This window comes from Brassica rapa, chromosome A02, assembly GCF_000309985.2.
Source record: "Brassica rapa cultivar Chiifu-401-42 chromosome A02, CAAS_Brap_v3.01, whole genome shotgun sequence".
NCBI classification, from domain to species: Eukaryota; Viridiplantae; Streptophyta; class Magnoliopsida; order Brassicales; family Brassicaceae; genus Brassica; species Brassica rapa.
The window spans coordinates 7,407,056-7,428,377 of NC_024796.2; the positions used below are offsets into that span (position 1 = coordinate 7,407,056).

Sequence of the window (21,322 nt, forward strand, 5' to 3'; positions counted from 1 at the left end):
TTACTTTGTTGTCAACAAATATTAAGAAGACAGAAAATAGAGGAAAAAAAAAAGATAAGAGTAAGAATTGTGGGGACTCGAATTTCCATTGGTGAAAATTGTTGTCCCTCCATGAAGAATCAAATTCTTTCAAACTTCAAATCATTAGTGTTTTCCAGAATCCAGTGATTAAAGATTTCCTTAATTGCACACAAATGTGCAAAGCGAAGCATATATCGATCTTATTATTTAAAACATCAAGGAATTCGAAGTCTTCTTTTTTTTTTTCGGTCAAAAGGAATTCGAAGTCTTCTTGAACTCTATTGTTGGTAGATAAATACCACAATGAATCAATGATCAGATTCAGAGTGCACAAAAAGTAGGGTCGGCCCAAACATTCCGAAATTTCTTTATGGCTCTAAATCAATGTAGCAAAATATATAACCAATGAAAACATATAATGGACAATTGGACATTTTAACATAATTTTATACGTTCTAATCAGTCGTTTATTTGACTTTATGCTATTGCTAGCACCGATTAGAAGATATATTTTTTGACCCTAATTACTTATATGTAATGTACATACAGGTGTAGTGTGTATGTATAACGGAATATAACAAAGCTAATTTCTTCTTCTGTTTTTTTTTCACTGAAAATTTAAGATGATGAATTCCACCACAAAGAAAATAAAACTGAGTCGCAATACTTAGAAGTTTAAATAAAAAATAAATAAGCTAAACTCCATGTGTTCAATATACGTTCATCACATATTTTTATTACATATATAAATATCAAATAACTGCAAGGCTACATATTAATCAAAAGATAAGAGTCAACAACCCTTGGATAGATATTGTATATACTTAGAAAATCCAGAAAAGATTTTGCCTAAATGGCTTCGTTTGAAATCCTTAGGCTTTAGATAGATAAACCTATCTAATTATTAGTAGTAGTAGTAGTAGTATGGTAGGAATAAAATAAATAAATTATTATTAGGAACGTGCTTTCTCATTTGTTCAATCCCGTCTTTTCCTTAATGGCCTCAGTGGCACCCTGTGCTTTCTGCTTCAGCTGCTGTCCACCCTGTGCTCCAATTCTCATAAATATGTGATTGTTTCATAAAAATATATTTAAGCATGAGAAAAGAAAATGGACCTCTGACAAAGATTCCTTGGCGGATTGGGCAGCATTGGAGGCCTTGTCCATCAGGTTGCTTGCCTTCTCCTACAACAATTTTTAGTTACTTCTAATTAATATTAATTATTAATCTAAAAACAATATTTGTTTAAGCTTAGATAAACGGTGTTGTATAGACAAAACCTGGGTTTGGCCTTTAGCTTGGCCAGCGTTGAAGCTCAGGTTCTGACTGTTGTTAGACATTTTCTTATCTCCGCTTAAAAAACGAAATTATAATTTGCAAGGGAAACTTGTGACTTCTGAGAAAGAGCATTACGCATAGAGGTTTATATACATGTGGGGTCCTCCTGTCGTTACCTCCACGTGGATTTTTGTTATTGGAAGTCTGTGTAGTCTTTAACACGTGGCTTTTAAGCTTAGTACTCTCCGGTCGGATTGGGGGGAGGGAGGTGTTGACCACGAGACAAGCAAATCTGTTATAGACTTGTTCCAAATTCCAATGTACTTAATATAGTCTAATATAGTTCTGTTTATAACCCTTTTTGTGTAGTGCATTATCATTTTATTTTTGTATTACATATTAAAGGGACACATAAACAATTGTATAATAGATATAACCAATACTCCATCAATGGTCTGCCTCAACACTAAATAAGATTCAAAACTTTGAGAAAATAATACCAAAATAGATATTATCCTTCATCTATACTATTAAAAGGGAAGGAGTTCTAAAAAATCTACTTGAACAAGGTTGTTGGACATATTCACTAGAAAATTAATACGTCTTATTTTATATTTACATTAATTAATCAAAATTATCAGTAATATTAATAGGGAACAACCCAACTGCCTATCATCATTATATCACCGATATATTTGCATCTAACATAGTCTTTTACACATATTAATATTTTGAATGCATTATTATTCACTTCATTAAGCGAGGAAAAAGTCAAAACAAATAATAATATGAAATGCACATATTTTTGAGCTTATATAAATAACCAAACATAAAAAAAACAAAATGCTACTGGTCGTGATTAAATTAGTGGGTATGTTATCCATGTATGTTTTAAAATCTATATATGAACTTACAAAATATATTCAAGGTATTATGTATATTTTCAATACAAACCAAATCCCTATAAAATGAACCATATAATATATACTTATTTGACTCTCACCATTTTCATGTACTTTCTTGAATATATGTATTTGTTCAAATACATATTTTCTAGAGATTTTTATCATATTTTCAGTATAAATAAAACCCTATACCCTAAACTATATTTCCATAAACTTCTAAACCATATATCCTAAACTTTATTTCATATATTTCTAAACTATAATCTCATTTCATATACATTTACTTTATATGACAAATCAAATAGTTTATTTAGTTTTATGTATTATTATAAACCATGAGAAGTTAATCAACTTTTTGAAAAGTGTTATCAGATATTTCCGGGATTTTATAAGGACAAATCAAATAGTTTATTTAGTTTTATGCATTACTAAAGAATACGAGAAGTTTAATGATTTTTTAAAAAAAGTGTTATCAGGTTTTTATGGGTTTTACCGGAGGGTAATTGGTGTCGGTTCATATGTTAATTAACAATTTTTTAATTTATCTGATCTTTAATTAACATGTTTTCATTAAATCTGAATTTTGTGGAAACATATCAGTTGGTAAGAACCTTTGATAGAATGCTACATGAAAAACATAAGTCAGTCCATATTATATACATCAAGGGTTTATCGGTTCAACCGCGAGTCTGGATCAGATATAAATCACTCGATATATTTCAATTTGTCTGTTTATTATATGTGTACCCCCAATAAAAAGGAGTTAAATAATTTGTAAAAACATAATGCTTTCTTCGCACCATCTAAATGTAGATGCACTATCAATCCCCAACAGTCGGCTTCGGTTTGGGTATTTGGGTTTTTAGTTTTTTGGTTCTAGAAATTTAGGAGCCATTCATGTATTTACAAAATTTGGTTTGGTTTAATTCAGTTGGGTTATTGAGGTTTTGGTTCGGTTTGGTAGTAAACTTAGGAACCGACTAATATCCAAAAAATGTGGATCCAATTCAGTTCTGCTTCGATTCTGTTTTTTCAGGTAATTTCAGATTTATAGATAAAATATTGGATCTTTTGGGGTTTTCAGTTTAAATATCAGATCATTTGGTTTTTTTGAATAATTCAATTTTTCGTGTAATTTGGTTTGTAAATAGTAGTTTGAAGATATTTGGTTATTTGGAAACTACATAACATTATTAATTTTAGGTATATAATTTGTATTTAAAAATTATGTACCTATTTGGTTTTCAGTTCAGTTTTAGATTTTTGGCTCCATAGATATAGGATATGATCATTTATTTATGAAATGCGTTTCAATTTTGATTTCGTGTATTCGAGTTTGATGTGGTTTAGTTCATGGTTCCATATAAATGTGCCTAGACCTATACACTATTTTATATAGAAATTAATTTAAAATATTTTTTTAATTTGAAAAATAAACCCGTGCTTTTAAGCGCGGGTCAAAATCTAGTTTATTCGTTAAAGCTAAGAACTCATGTATACAACAACAAAAGATGCTAAGTACCTTTGAGATAGTCTACTAATATCAGTAGATGGTAAATAATATCTCATCCAAAGATTGGAAAAGCATCAGGTTTTCACGTTCTGAATGTAAGCTCATGAAAAAGGAGCTTGTTCGTGCTTGACATAACATGGAGTAGAAGGAGTGCTGAAGATGTTCGTGTTATATCTGAGGAATGACAGTATTGAAGACCCACGACGGGTATGAACAAGCAAATTCATGTCCATAAATTTGCGGGTCTCGCGGGTGAGACCATGCGGCTTGCGGGTGGGTGGATAGAGTCCGTGATCGGTCCGCAGGTCAGCCGATTGTCCGCATAAAATAAATCAATATAATTTTCAGTCGGCTTCATTCGGTGGATCTTATTGATTCCAATTCGGAATCAGTCACCATGTTTTTTTTTCAATTTGAACTTCTGCATGTTATCTCTTGAGTAGGTAGAAGGGTGAAGTGTTTGCATGTTCTTCAATGGAGGAAGCAGATGGAGAGGTCATTGCTTCCGCAGAGATTATTGCCTCTTCTCGCTCTCATCGCTGGTTGCAGTGAGGCTGCCACGACCGAACGCCCTGTTGAAGCGTACCCAGCCCTAATTTTAAATGCGGTCAATATACTGTTTAAGTAAAAAAAAATGTAAAAGGGGTCAAGATGGATTCAAACCTGGATTTTTTGGGTTTGTTTGGAAGGTGTTAGTGGAAAATAGATTTTTAATGATTTAATTTTATGCAGTCTTGTGTTATTGGTTTATAGATTTTCACATTCTCGCTAAAATCTATTGTTATTATGATAGATTCTATAATTCTATACAAAATTTTGTTATTTAAAAAGTTTAGATTTTAATGATTTATAAATCTATTAAAGTTAGTGTTATTGGAAGTTTTTATTCTTAACCATTTAACTTATGTAACAATATTTGAAGAATACTACATATATCCAACTTTACCGCATGCTTTCCTTCACAGTTCCTTGTCCATCTTTCTAAGTTAATTATTAAATAAAAACAAAACATCAATTAGTATATGCCTATCATCACTATTAAACACGAAATCAAGCGCAAAATTCAAAATATAAGCAAAATTTAACCAAATTCAGAGATAAACTTGAGAAAATAAAACAAAATATAAAACAAAAAAATATTATAAACAAAATTAAATAGTTGTAGAGGAAAAACTGCATTCCTGATAAAATAACTAATAATTGTGGGTTGATCTGAAATCATAGTAAAATATTCTAATGATAACGTTGAGGAATGCAGTTTTTCCTCTACAACTATCTAATTTTGTTTATGAGGAGGTAGAAAATCTGGTCTACAACTACCTCCTCACCCAGTCTTTTTTTGTAAGACTTTCCCAAAATGAATCGGAGGAGTCATATGAGTCCACCAGGCCCATACTAGTACTTGCTCCCCCATCGCTAGCACTTTGCAGATTACAGAATGAGTCCGCCGGGCTAGTGTATTCAACCTTGCAAACGACGTAACTCCTCTGCAAAATCAATCCACAAATGACAAAACAAAGTTACAAAAATATGATTTTTAATTTTTTTTTAACGGACAAGAAAAGAGAGGAGCGCACCATTTCTTCCGGAAAGGAGAGGTCGGAGAACTTATGCATGATCCACTCGGTTCACTCCCCATGTGGACTCTTCCCTGTCAAGAAAACCAAAGTCTTCTTAAGACCGATTTGACAATGACTGCCCGATTCTAAAAGGGCAAGAAAACAGAGCATCGCTTTATTTATAATCTGATTACTCTCCTCAAATTGTATTGCTTCTTTTTGAAGTTATATATCATACCATCTTTTGCATGGTTGAATACTTGAATTAACAATGTTTACTTTATGATAAATTACGTACTATTTTTTTAATTTAAAATAGATGAATATAATTACACATGTCTTTGATGTGTTTGTTTGAATTTTAGGTTTGAAATTTTTTCAGTTCTTCTATATATGTTCATCATTCCTATTTAATATAAAATCAATAAAAGAGTTAAATATAAAAAACTATAAGAAAACTAAAAGCAAAAAATATATATAATCTTGAAAAATAAAACAAAACAAAAGGAAAATAAAATAGATATGTTAAAATGAATTTGGATAACTTGAATATAAAAACTAATATAATGGTAAAATAACAAAGAATTATGAGTCAAAATGTTGATAACTATAAAATATCATCGAAGCATCAGAATGTTATTACAATTATACTTTTAACCATTATATTAAAAACGATTTTTAGAAATTAGAAACTCCAAAATTCATTTATCTGGAGTTTAAGGAAAATATTTCTTATTAAAACAAAAGTCGTGATTTATTCAATGTATGATTTTTAGACCATATTTTTGAAAGTCATGATTTTAAATGGGGTTATCATTAATTTTCATAATAATTAAATTTAAGAGCTTCATTAACTAAACATCTATTACATTCGACCAAAATATTTTTCGTTGCTCTAATCCACGACCAAAAAATCAATCTTTCTGATTTTCCGGCTTATATTTTTAAAACCATATAACTTTCAGTTTAATTTATTATACATGAATCTATATCATATCAAATTCAACCTGTTTATGATTATGAAACCATTATAAACCCTATTCAATCACGAATAATATAGATCATATTCAACATTGATATAACAATGGAACCAGTTTATTTTCAGTGGCGTTTTATATTTGTGAATCCGATCAATATATATATATATACGACAAGTTTATTTAAACTACTTGACTAAGTTTATACACAGTCTACTAATCCAATTTTTAGAATATAGTAAATATGTAGTATAGATATGGTTGGAACTCTACATCATAACTTCAAAACTTCAAACAATTTTTTTCTTTTTGATATATAATTTGTCTTAAAAAATCTTCACAAAAGGTAGAATCAATTGATATTGTGTTGGTAAGATTGAAATTTTAGAAATATATTGTGGTATCAAAGGGAAGTCCCCAAACTGAAACCTCATAAATTTGGGATTCTTCTTATTCTTTTTGAGATCCAAGGCAGCCATGTATGTAGGCACATCCTGTAGTGAGGAGGTAGAAAACTGGTCTTTCCGAGGATAAATGATGCTAGAGTTGATTTCGCAGGAGAAATAAATGTTGATAATCGTCCAGTTTGAATCTCGATTAGGCATACAGTAACAAAGTTTGGATCCAAAAAAGGTGAAACTCACTATATAATCATCGTCTTGGTTGGGAAGATAAGTGGACAAGGAAACATTTCCGACTATTTCGGCATGCAGAACAAGGTGACCAGTAAATGGAGGCAGGGTAATGGTTTTGGGAGATGACTCTGAAGACCAAGGATTAAGGACTTGGGTGAGATGTATGGTGAAATCAGGGTGTCTCATGAAAACTGCCCAGCAACGTGAGGTTCCAAGCAGTTTGCATCCGTCCAACAATACTTTTGGGAATTTCTTGCCAGTAATATTGATGAATTTTTCACTTCTTGGATTAAATACCCAATAATCTGTAAAGATTCGTGTTCTTGAAAACTAAGGTTACCTAACAATTCAGTGGCGGATCTAGAAAATATTTTGAGTGGAGACAAAAAATAATAAATTAATTAATATATTTTTAATAAAATATATATGTATATATTTTTTATATTTGATAATGTTATATATTTTTTATATATTTCAAAAGAAGAAAAGAAACTAATAAAATGATACCAAAAAAATATATTAAAGGAAGAGAAATGATTTATCAAGCTACCAAAACTATTTGGTAAAAAAATTACTAAATACAAAATTGATTTTGAATTGAAAAGAACCAAAGAACCAATGAATTAAAAAAAACTATAAGAATGCAACGTAAGAAAAATTAATAATAATATGATAGCTGGCCCAAAGAATCAAAAAAATAAATTAAAAACAGTAAAACCGATGAACAAAAAAACTAAAAGAAAGCAAGGTGAGGAAAAAGAGAATATATATACTATTATTTATGAAGTGATTTTGCTGATTTGTCACATTCTTCATGATTTTAGATAATTTTTGCTTATTTGTCATATTCTTATTATTTTTAACTTAAATATTTAATTTATTAACTGAAATAATATAACTATTTCGAAATTTCTAATTAATTTATTAATTTAAATAATATAACTATGATTTTTCTGATTTGTCACATTCTCCATGATTTTATCTAATTTTGTTTATTTGTCATATTCTTATTAGTTTTAGTTTAATTAATTAATTTATTAATTTAAATAATATAACTATTTTCCAAATTTCTAATTAATTTATTAATTTAAATAATATAACTACTTCAAAATTTCTAACTGGAACTGTAATTATAATATTTTAACTTTCAAAAGTTTCTTATTATTCTTAAGCTTTATGAAGTGATTTTCCTGATTTGTCACATTATCCATGATTTAGATAATTTTTGCTTATTTGTCATATTCTTATTATTTTTAAATTAAATATTTAATTGATTAACTGAAATAATATAACTATTTCGAAATTTCTAATTAATTTATTAATCTATCTATATTATTATTTATGAAGTGATTTAGCTTATTTGTCATTATTTCCATGATTTTAAGTAATTTTGCTTATTTGTCATGTTTTAATTATGTTTAAGCTGAGTCATTAATTTATTAATAGTTTTAATTGAGTTCATAATTTATTAATTTAAATAATATAACTATAAAATATGTAATTAAATATATAATTATTTTGATTTTGCTTATTTGTCATGTTTTCCATGATTTTAGTCAATTTTGTTATTTTCATGTTTTTATTAGGTTTTAGCTTAGTCATTGATTTATCAATAATTTTTAGCTTAATCACTAATTTATTAATTAAAACAATATCCGTAATGAATTTTATATATAATTAAAAAATAAATTTTGATTTAATAATATTTAAATCTATATGTTATATTAAAATTCTTATTTTCTTATTTGTCATATTTTATTAGATTTTAAGCCTTTATATAGATCACTAAATTATTATTACTTTTTAACAGAGTATTTATTAATTTTCACAAAACCCGTAATTAATTTTATATATAATAAAACACGAATTTTATTTTAATAATATTAAATTTATATGTTATATTAAATAATTAACTATAAACTAATATAATAAAATTGTGAAAATATATTTAAAAGTTAAGAGAATTCTTATATATATTGTGTTGCTATTTGAAAACAATATTTTTATTATAAATTTAAAAAATTAAGATATAAAATAATTTATAATTAAATATTAGTCAAACAAAAATATTTATATAAATATATTTTATAAACTATTTCTAATATATGAGTGTTTAAAACTTTTAACACAATGATAAGTACATAGTTTGATGAATGTTTTTTTGATATATATAAATAATTTAATGTTTGATTTAACTATTTAAAATTATAAATAAAAATTTAACTTGTGACTGAGTTCAAAACAAATTTTCTTGATTTTACTTTAAACCAGTTTAAGTTTAATCCGTAAAATAATATAGCTTTAGTTGGTGTCCACTAGAGAATGAATAAAATAAAAAATAAAATTTCATTTGAGGAATTAAAACAATAAAAAAATATGAATTTTTGTTCAACTTTTTCCTTATCAAAATTGCTTAGAGAAATTTTTTCTTATAAATTTTTCCTCCATGGAGAATTTAAAAGAAAAAAGTGGGATCTACTTTTCAATAATTTGACTAAAATTTCAACATAACTGGTATAAATTTTGAGAAACAAAGAAATAAAATAATAAATATTCGTAAGATGATTATGCCCGCATGTACGGGTAAAACACCTAATAATAAGTAATCAAAAAGGAAAATTAGAAAAAATAATAAAATCGGGTAAAACGTTTTGACGGGGATTTGATCGGTGGTTTAGTGGGTGCATAATGAGGGATGGGACAAATTTTGGTTTCACTATTATTTGTGCAAATAAAATAGATGAATAGAATTACACATATCTTACATGTGTTTGTTTGAATTTTACGTTTAAAGTATTTTCAGTTCGTCTATATTTATCATTACTACTAGGTATTATGTCCGCACATGCGGGCATAGTGTTTTTAATGATATTTATTAGTTTATAATTATTAAATCAAAAACCAGTATAATAAATTATTAATTATGTTTTAAAAAATAGATCAATCATTAAAATTTAAACTTTATAATAAAAGAATATTATTTTAGATATATATTTAAGAATTATCTTATGTTTTATTGAAATTCATTTTTAATTATTTATATTTTAGATAATTTTGATTATTATTAATTTTAATCATTTATTTAATCAGATAGGATTAAAATTCGTTTTTATTTTTGACTAATTTATATAATTGATTCATTAAGGGTATAAACGATATTAACCGCTCTAGCTTTTAACGTGAGAGCTCGATTCCAAAAATTTACTTCGTAAATAATAGTATAGATTAAATATAAAATCAATAAAATAATTAAATATTAAAAAAATAAAAGAAAAAAAATTGAAGAGGTAGTAAAACAAAACAAAAGTAAAATAAAATAGATATGTTAAAACGAATTTGGATAATAGGAAAATAAAAACTTGTATAATGGTAAAATAGCCAAGAATTGTGGATTAAAATGTTGATAACTATAAAATATAGTAAAAGCGTTAGAATATTATTTCGGTTAGACTTTAATCATTATATTAATAATTTTTAGAAATTAAAAACTTCAAAATTCATATTTAGGAAATATATCTTATTGAAACAAAATTCGTGATTTATTTCATATATGATTTTTTGGATCATCTTTAGAAAGTCATGATTTTAAATGGGTTTATCATTAGTTATCATAATAATTAAAATTTAGAGCTTCACTAATTACCATCTACTACATTCTACCAAAAAAAATTTCGTTGAAATAATCAACAACCAAAAAACCAATCTTTATAATCTTCCCCATATGCAAATTTTTGGCTTATATTTTTAAAACCATATTAATTTCAGTTTACTTTATTATATATGAATATATATTATATAAAATTTAACTTGTTATGATTATGAAACCTTATAAACCCTATTCAATCATGAATATAATAGATCATATTCAACATTGTTATAACTATGGAACCATTTTATTATTAGTGGTGGTTTATATTTGTGAATCCGATCAATATGTACATATGTATATATATGAAAAGTTTATTTAAACTACTTGACTAAGTTCATACACAGTCTGTTTATCCAATTTTTAAATATAGTAAACCAATAGTAAATAAACCAATAGTAAATAATGTAAAACCTCTATTTTTTTTTGAACACAAGCAGTAAAAATTCTATAAATTAATAATGTTAGGACTTTGAAATTTTATTAATTTATAAAGATATTAATTTACAAAAAAATTCTGTAGATTTTTTATTTTAAGATAAGAAAAATATTTGATTTTACTATATAGACATTAACTGTTATTTTTAAAAATTTGACACTTATATTAATTTAATTGTATTATTTGGTGTATATAATATATATTGCATAGAACTTAAATGTGGTTTAAGATATAATATTACTAAATCTCATCAAATAATATAATAATAGGTTCTTACATATATAAAATATGTATACATATAAATTATTAATTTATAATTTTAGTAGGATCATATATTTAAATAAAATTTTCTAAAAAAATATTATTTTATCAATTTGTGTCAAATTTTGAACAGATCTAAGTTGGGACCAGCGAAATTGAAATTATTAATTTATCGAGTTTTAGTTTATAAAAGTTCTACTGTATGTAGTATAGATACGGTGGGAACGCTACTTCAAAACTTTAAAACAAAATTATTTGTTTAGATACTGGTTTTGCTAAAAAAAAGTACGTGAGACGGCCGCTAAGTGACGTACCCGTGCAACCTAGACCATACATAAAGAATATCAACAAAACTCTAGAATCAGTTATCACTGGTAGATGAAAAAAGCTCAAAATAACTTGCTCTTCATTTGCAAAAAAAAAAAACTCACTCTTATCTTTTTAGAAGAATTATTGTTTTCAAATTCTTTGATTTCAGGTTTAGTATGCATCAGAGATTGAAAGTTTAGTATGCATCAGGTTTTCACGTTCTGAATATAAGCTCATGAAAAAAGAGCTTGTTCGTGCTTGACATAACATGGAGTAGAAGGAGTGCTGATGATGTTCGTGTTACATCTGAGGAATGACAGTTATTGAAGACCCACGACGGGCAGGTATGAACAAGCAAATTCATGTCCATAAATTTGCGGGTCTCGCGGGTGAAACCTATGCTGCTTGCGGGTGGGTGGATAGAGTCCATGACGGGTCCGCAGATTGTCCGCACAAAATAAATTAATTTTCAGTCGGCTTCGTTCGGTGGATCTTTTATTCATTCCAATTCAGAATCAGTCACCATGGTTTTTCAGTTTGGACTTCTGCATGTTATCTCTTGAGTAGGTAGAATGGTGAAGTTTGTTTGCATGTTCTTCAATGGAGGAAGCACATGAAGAGGTCCTCTCGAAGCATGATGGTGGAAAGCAGTGGCGGACCTAGCCTTAATTCTAAATGCGGTCAATATACTGTTTAAGTGAAAAATACATGTAAAAATGGTCAAGATGGATTGGAACCTAGAATTTTTGGGGTTTGTTTGGTAGAAGTTACCATCTGAGCTACTACTTCTATAAGCAATATAAGCACAAAACACATTTTATTAAATTTTTAGGTGCCATTTGACACTTTTCTTTTCTTTGTGGATCCGCCCCCCCTTGTGAAAAACTTGTTATTTAGAAAGTATTAGTAAAAAATAGATTTTTAATGATTTTAAGAATATATATATATATATATATATATATATAAATAATATAGTGTTATTGGCTTAAATATTTTCATATTCTTTCTAAAATTTATTGCTATTGGTATGATGATTCTATAATCCTATACAAATCTTTTGTTATTTAAAAAGTTTATATTTTAAAGATTCTACAAATCTATTAAAATTAGTGTTATTGGGAGTTGTATTCTTAACAATTTAACTTATGAAACAATATTTAAAGAATACTACATACTCCCTCTGTATCAGTTTAACTAGTGTTTAAGGATTTTGATTTTGTTTCAAAATAAGTGATGTTTTCACAATTTTAGGTGAAATTTAATGTCATTTAAAAATTTTGACCAATTATAAAAATACTATATCTTTTTCTTATTGGTTGAATTAGTTTTATTTAATGTTATTTTATGTAACCAAAACCAAATACATAAAAGTTTGTATTTTCTTAATATATGTGCAAAAACCTTAAACACCTCTTAAAATGATACATAGGGAGTATATCCAACTTTACTGCATGCTTTCCTTCAGTTTCTTGTCCATCTTTCTGAGTTAATTATTAAATAAAAGCAAAACATCAATTAGTCTATGCCTAGCATCACTATTAAACACGAAATCAATGAAACTGGTAAGTGCAAAAATCAAAATATAAGCAAAATTTAAACAGATTCAAAGATAAACTTGAGAAAATAAAAAAAATGTAAAACAAAAAAAATATTATAAACAAAATTAGATAGTTGTAGAAGAAGAACTGCACTCCAAACAAAATAATAACAAAGAATTGTGGGTTGATCTGAAATCGTAGTAAAATATTTCAATGATAACATTGAGAATATCAAAGCACAACTATGGTTATTTTTAAGAGATGTATAATAGCATTATGTAGTAAACATGCAATGCCTAGCTTGTATGTACTGTTAGTTATATATGATTAATTGATAATCTAACTATATATCGTATTATAATAAATTTACTTACTTTTACTTTCATCTATGACTGATTTACAGGCTTTACTGTAGCCATCTTTGCCTAATTGCACCTTTGTTAACAATCTGATCTTTATCAATTTTCCATCCATTTTCCAAAATTTTCTTCATCTTTGAGTGATTTTGTGTTGTTTTTTTTTTTTTTTTTTAAATTCTCCGTACAGATTAATTTCACTGTGTTATGTCTCTATTTATAACCTTCTTGGTTTCTCCAAATGCGTTGCTTCACTTTGAAGCTTATGCATAACTATTTTTGCATTGTTGAACTTAAAACACTTTACTTTACGATGATTTACTAGTTATCTTCCAGTAACCAGAACTAGTTGTCCGGCTCTGCTTATTAGTGTTGCGGTACTGATTGCCTCTGTCGGAGAAGAAGTACCAGGCAAAGTCCCTGGATTTAACCCTCGATAGGGCTTCCAAGAAAGCAAAATACCATGGATCAAAAATTATACCAAAAGCAAATAAATTAGAATACGATCAATTCATGGTGTAGTCATTTATCAAAAACTTTTTAAAAAGTTAAAAATGATTACATTGGTTATGAGTTTAATATAACTCTAAGTTACTTACCTTTGTTGAAATAATATGTCACTATCTCGCTGTAGATTTCTTTGCCCGACTCTATAAATATTGCTTTGTTAGCAAATGTCTCTAACAAAATCTCAACATTCCTTCTTTGTTATATTGATATTTTTTTTTCAATTATCTATGTGTTTTCGTGATTTTTTTCTTCTTGTAATTACACAATGTTGTCTCTATTTATAATCTAATTAGTTTCCTCAAAATGTATTGCTTATTTTTGAAGTTATACATCATACCATCTTTTGTTTGGTTTAATTAACAATATTTACTTTATGATAAATTACGTACTAGTTTCTTAATTTAAAATATATGAATACAATTACACATGTCTTACATGTGTTTTGTTTGAATTTTGATTCAAAATATTTTCCGTTCGTCTATCTTTACATTACCATTTAATATAAAATCAATAAAAGAGTTAAATATAAAATTTAAAAAACTTAAGAAAATTAAAAGCAAAAACATATATATATATATATTTATATTTAAAAGCAAATACAAATATAGACAACACTGTGTAATCCTAATAAGGCAGATAGAATTGTCGGCTGTAATATATTTATGTAATATTTCTCATAATTTGTATTAACATAATTAACCAGACAAAAATGAAGTCTATTACTTGAAAATGAAGCAATACATTAATGGAAATTACTTATGTTATAAATAGATAGATAAGTCTATGATATATATATATATATATATTAAAATAAATAAGAATTATTGACTTATATTATCATAGAAAAAATCTGAGTTTTATAGATTGGCTAAAAAAATTTAGATATAGGTTTATTAAAACTAACATTAAATTTTGTTGTTGTAAATTTAACAATGGAAAAATGCAGTTATAAAAAAAAACAGGTTCAAACTCTTTAGTTAACAACTATAATTTAGCAACTATAATTCAAACAGGTTAAAAGAGACTAATTAACTTGGTTAGTGTAAACATACGAAATGAAAAGTATATTACTTTAAATTGAAGCAATACATTAATGGAAATTTCTTAGGTTATAAATAGATAGATAATAACTCAAAGAAAAATAAACTACAAAGAGAAAAATAAAAAAAAGGTCAACATGAGAATGAACTTGTGGGAGCCTGTTAGAAAAGTTTTTTGTGCTAACAAAGAAGCTATCTGTGTGGAGAGTCAACATGCGTATAGAAATATGAAGGAATAAATGGTAGTAGAGGAAATAAAGAAGATGGTGGAAAGAAGAAGGGATGAAGTTGAAGCTTCAACTTCAGTAAAAACTACTTTCAAGAATTAAGTTAAAGAAATAATATAATGTGTATTAAGTAAGTGTGATTAATTGCTGTCTTTTTTTCTTTCTGTCTTAATGAAATATTAAAATTAAAGAAAATTTATAGCAAAATCAAAGATAAACTTGAGAAAAAAAATAGCAATATAAGTAACAACTTTCACAAATAGTTAAGAGTATTTGATTACTTGTAAGTACTTCCTTGGCCAACAACTTTTTGACTGCAGCTTTGTTAACAACCTAGTCTTTAGCAAATTTCCATCCACTTTCAAAAGTTCTCTTCATCTTAGTGAATTTCTGTGTGTTTTTGTTGTTTTTATCTGTTTTTCTTTCTCTTTGTAGATTAATTTTATTGTTCTCTGTTTATAACCTAATTAGTTTCCTCAAATTTGTTCCTTCAGTTTGAAGCTTATACATCATACTATTTTTTGCATTGTTGAACTAAAAACATTTTACTTCACGAAGATTAGTAGTTTATTCTTAATTAAAAGTATATGAAAAACAATTACACACGTATTACACTTATTTGTTTGATTTTTAGATTTGAAATAATGTAAATAATATATAATTTAAATTTCTAACATCAGCTTATAAGGAATATTTATGATCATTACATATAGAGGAATTTTATTATTATATTGGAAATATCAAAGCACAACATGTTATTTTGAAAAGAGATTTAAAAAATTTGATTTGATACTTGTATTTTCTTGCTTGAAATAAATATTTATTATACATAAAATTCCAAAATTAGTAATTCCAAATTACTTGATTTGATTTGTTACTTGCCAAAATGTAGTATTTGTCAAGATTATTTGATTACATGTAAGTACTTGAAATCAAAATATATGTAACAAATATTTTTTATACTGGTAACAAGTATTTTCAAGGATTAATAGGTACTATGTTAGTAGGCACAAGTACTTTTAAACAGTTAATAAATATTGTTTAGAATGAGCAACAAATAATATGTAACAGAACACTGAACAAGTAATAAAATAAGTTACGGGACAAATATTCATAAATATAACACGCTTGTTATTTGCCTTTTCTTTTTGCAAGTAGTAAGATTTTTTGACTTGTTATCCGATTTGAATTACCAAATACTTGATTTTTCAAGACAGTACGGAGCAAACGAGTATAAGCCGAGTCACGAGTAAACATGTTCAGCTCTAGGATTATGCAGTAAACATGTATTGCTTAACTAGCTTCTATGTATCTTTTTCTTTCATAATAATTTTAAATTTATTGAGACAACAATTTCGTGAACAATGATTGCATGTACATTAAATACATACATAATAATTGAAAGTACTCTCTTTTGTTCAAATGCGAATGTGAACCTTTTCAATTATAATCTACATGTTTTCATTCAGACAGCTCGGAGCTAGGAAGGACCTTATGTTTTGCTACTGAAATTACTCCTACAAACTTGTACTCCTCTAAACCAATCTTCAGAACCGTGACTCATCTTATCATTCTCTTCACACTGGCAATGAAGATGATCTCGAGAGTGGTTCCATAGGTTCTACTATTAGCTCTGGGGTCGTTGCTGAAGAAATCGAGACACAAGGTCGAAGAAGAGGTGTTCCAGCTCTACTTGAAGATTCATTAGCTGCAGAAGCAGAAGTATTACGAGGTTGGATTGGCTGCAACTCAAGCTCAATTCCTTTTTTCTATTGTTGTGTAAAAGATTCAGCAACATCAAGCACTTGATGGTCATATTCTTCAATAGATGCAACCGTGCTTGTTTCTGTCCTAACAGTCGAATCATCGCCGTAATAACCATGTCTTATTGTCTTCTTTTCTTTCTGGTCGCTTTCCCCCAGCCTTGAATCGTATCTCTTATCCTCTGAGGTATCAGAGCCGCTTTATAGTTCGTTCCCATCTAGGAATCAAACAGATTAAACTATCCATTATATCCTCTAGGGAGTTTTCAGATATTATCTATAGTCAAGAAGCTTTCTCAATTACCTGAGCAACCAATGCATATAGTGGGAGTGTACTGTAGCTGCATAGAAACTGTCCAGCAAACCTACAAAGAGAAAATCAATTGGTAAACAGTCTTGAGACTACTTTGTGAAGGAAAAAAAAGGTTTTGTTACCCTAAAATAAGTCGGAAGTAAACAAGGAGATGATTCTTCAGGAAGCAAGAGTTGTAACCAAACTGCCACTGAATGAAAAAAAAAATGTATTGTTAAGTTGAAGAAACAAACTTATAAGCTCAAATCAATTCAATGTATGGTTCATTTGTCATACCCAGAACCAGAAGAATGAAGCCAGTTCAAAAGAGTTCTGTGGAAGATGGAAAGCAAATAAGCTGCAAGTTTTACAAATACAAAAGTGGTTTGATGATGAGTTATGTCAAACCTGGAATAGGATGAAGTGGATAAGGGACAAGAGTAGTTCTGGTTTATTGAACCAGAAAAGTTCATCCCTAGGTCTCAGCTTAACTCCAGAAGGATATTCTGTTAAACCAGCATTCTCTAATGCCAAAGTAGCTATTACATGTTGCAGCTTGGTACCAACCAGAAGAACAAGCTGACAAAAACAAGTGGGAAGCTGGTGTTTCAAATTCAGAAAGAGGCAATGCTGAAATGAAAATGTAGTTCTTACAGTAACAGGTATGATTGCTATCCAGAAATAGAGATTTGATCCTGCAGTATCAAGAGGCAAATATTTAAAGCTAAACCTAATACAATATGAAGATTGCTCACATTTGTTTAGTCATACCTTTTATGTTAAAGAGCATGAAAGCAACTACAAACCCCCAAAGTGGCCCACTGAAGAGGATCATTGAAGCAAATATTATTCAGTCATTTTATTTGATATGATTTTGCTAAAATAGTAGGAGAGCTGACCTTACACCAACGATCCTTTGGAACTCTTCCTCCATAGAACGAATCATGTAGCTGTGAAAATCGTACTTCAATGTGAGGTGGTGATTCTGCTCATTAAAGAGACAAAAAGTTTATATACTGTTGAAACTGAGACTGAAACATTCATATGGAACAGAGTTATCACCCACCACAATGAATCCCTTCCGGAGAGTAAGGTAGTCAGAACGAACAACAGAATGTCCGAATTGCCTGAAGAAACATGTCTGCAAGCATAAGAACAAAGACATCTCAGTCTGTTTGAACCAACAATATATTTCCATGCGATAAAAAACGAACCACCCATATAAGCAATCTATTCTTCGCCAGAGGAGCAGATGTATGATACTGAACAAACGTTGTTTGCCTTCTCAATACTTTCTCCCGTGTCACCGCTGCCACCAAAACACAAATAATAGATCTTAGCTCACTTGAGACATGAACCATCACATCACTGAACAAACTCAGCATCAATGCTAAAAAAACATGTTACTGTAACTATGCCAGTGTGAATAACTAAACTAGTAAGAACACTGTGATCATGAAGACAAAAAGTTTGGTCTCACCAGTTAAGCAATCATGACGATCCATGCGAGCTACATCCTCCCAGATCCTCCAACTATGAATCTGGATAAGAAAAGCAGGCCAGTCAACAATTATTAAATAACAAATGAGCTAGAACTTGAGCTGAAGAAAGAGATACTACCTTAACGATAGCAAGGAGCATGGTCAAGCAGCTGTAAGTAACATGTGTAACCGCCATTATAAAGATGAAGCGATGCAACTGCTCAAGTCCTTCGTATGAAACAAACGGCTCATGCCCCTGCCAGATTTTGAATATACAAAATCTCTAAGAAATGAACAGCAGACTCTAAAATGTCTAAAGATTAGAGTCATTTAAGTATTGATTAATGGAACAACCTCGCTGCAAGTAGGATGGTGAATGCCTTCCAACCTTCTTCTCTTAAAGATGCTGAAGAAGAAGGATTTGGTTAAGAGATTCCTCTTGACAGATGATTCGTTTCCAAGCTCTTCCTCTTTAATCTCAGAACGTGTACAAGGAACAAATCTGTCGTTGTAGAAACTCGAAGGGACACATATGTTGGCTATAGTGCTAGAGGTAGCTGTCAGAAGAAGTGAGATGAAGCCAAGCAGCATCAACTCTGAAAAAAAAGAAAAAAAAAATTTATTCAGAAAACCAAACACATAAAGGTTTCATTTTTGGTGAATCAGAAGAGAACCTTGTTTCATCTTCTCCAAAGAAGCAAACATAGGTTTCCTCTTTGTCTTCCTTAACCACTATGAACAGTAACAAAAAGTCAAGAAATAAGGTTCAAGATCATGAGGAAGTGATTTGAAATGGAGAAGGGTAGTACTACTCACAGTGCTGAGGCGGTGAATGGAGCGCTCAACGATCAAAGAAACAAGAACGAAGACAGACAAGACTATAGCAACAGACCAAGTAGGTGATAAGGCCAACGATCTCTCATTTGACTCTGCTTCATTGTCGTCTCCTTCTCCCATTTTCTTAAATCTGATTTCTCACACTCAGGATTGATTTTTGCAACTTCTTCACATTCCTTTTGTGGACTCCAATAAAGTCGGAAACCGCAGTCCCGTAACGCCTCCGGTGTAAGTGTCTCTAAAGCGATCACCGGAGCAACTGAAAAGTTAGTGGTGAGTCCCAATTAATCAGCGGTAGAGGAACACAGTGAAACGCCGATACAGGTCGCTGAGACTGAGAGAGAGTGTTTTGCTAAGGTGAGTATGAATTTGAATAGCTAAAATTATTAATTTGTTCAGTGTAGAAAGCAGAACAAACATAAACCGACCAGATGGAAATAATGAATAAATGTTGACAAAAGAAAAAGAAACAGCAAAGGAAAGGGAGAGGGAAGATTCAGACAGATACCCGAAGACAAGCTTCTCCCCACATGATACTCTCCACTTTTCACTCCTATGGGTCCCGCTTTTGACTACTCTTTTTCTGGTCATTTGTTCGGTTCTTATTATTTACAATAAAGCCTCTATTTCTTAATAATAATATAAATACGATATTTCATTAGTTTAAAATATTTTTTTAATTTAAACATTGTTAATGTAACTGTTTCCCATAAATTATTTAGTTTTTTAAGGTATTAGATATATACTCCCTCCGTTTTTAATATATATGTCGTTTTAGAAAAAAAATTTTGTTCCAAATTATATGTCGTTTTCGGTTTTTTATGTAAAATTTATTAATAATTAATGTTGTATGACCAATGGTAATATATCTTCTATTTTTCAATTGGTTGAATTGTGATTAAGTAAATAATTAATGATTTTTTTGTTTAGAAAATATAAGAAATTAATGGTTTTCTTAATCTACGTGCATATCTGTAAAACGACTTATATTAAAAAACGGAGGGAGTATTATTTAATGTAAATGTATTTTAAAACTTAATTCTACAAAACACAGTTATAATAAAATTAATATATGAATTTAAATTTGAAAATTAATAACATAATATTATATTTATTTTATACAAATTTTAGAGAAACTAATTATCAATTCATAATATTTAGTGAAATTACACAATTATATTATCTTTTTATAAAATTTTATTTTATTATATGTATCTTAAAACAGTATTACTTTATTTAAATGTGTGTGAAAAACTAATAAATGTAATTAGAAAGTAAAGGAAGGGAATATAATTATTTGGCAATTTGTCAAAATAACCTAAAACTTAAATTTATATGGTAAATATTTACTTCATATTCAATCATATGGAAAAATAACCTAAAATGATAATGAAATTATAACTACTTTTTATTTCTTATGATCAAACAAAAAAATATAAACATTTTTAGTTTTGGGAATTCTTTTCGAGACAATGAATTCTCAGAAAATCTACTCATGTATTTAATTTTAATATTAATTTATAAAAGATTGAGAAATATTTTGATGAAAAATAAATTGAAATCATGTAAATATAAACAATTTTAATCATGTCAATTTAAAATTGTGTTTCATGTGGATTAATGAATATAGATTTTAAGTCATGATTGTCCATTAGTTAGAGTTTGGTAAAATATGTTCAAGAATGTATATTTTTAGGTTTAGGCTTTAGAATTTTGAATCATTTTTTTTAAATT

General features: G+C 28.3%; 2 protein-coding genes across 2 annotated transcripts; both read right to left on the minus strand.

The window, feature by feature from the left end:
* Positions 1–728: 728 nt before the first annotated feature.
* On the minus strand, positions 729–1,439 carry LOC103852012 (stress-induced protein KIN2). The gene is made up of 3 exons (XM_009128892.3): positions 1,303–1,439; positions 1,138–1,206; positions 729–1,065 (listed from the first exon to the last, which is right to left on the minus strand). The coding sequence occupies exons 1-3, from the start codon at positions 1,360–1,362 to the stop codon at positions 991–993; spliced, it is 204 nt and encodes a 67-aa protein (XP_009127140.1). The 5' UTR covers positions 1,363–1,439; the 3' UTR covers positions 729–990.
* Positions 1,440–13,398: 11,959 nt separating this feature from the next.
* On the minus strand, positions 13,399–21,123 carry LOC103852013 (MLO-like protein 11). The gene is made up of 15 exons (XM_033284923.1): positions 19,568–21,123; positions 19,426–19,483; positions 19,106–19,347; positions 18,891–19,007; positions 18,751–18,811; positions 18,485–18,579; positions 18,337–18,411; positions 18,170–18,255; positions 18,042–18,091; positions 17,925–17,965; positions 17,679–17,849; positions 17,568–17,603; positions 17,414–17,481; positions 17,283–17,343; positions 13,399–17,196 (listed from the first exon to the last, which is right to left on the minus strand). The coding sequence occupies exons 1-15, from the start codon at positions 19,706–19,708 to the stop codon at positions 17,101–17,103; spliced, it is 1,398 nt and encodes a 465-aa protein (XP_033140814.1). The 5' UTR covers positions 19,709–21,123; the 3' UTR covers positions 13,399–17,100.
* Between the last annotated feature and the right edge of the window lie 199 nt (positions 21,124–21,322).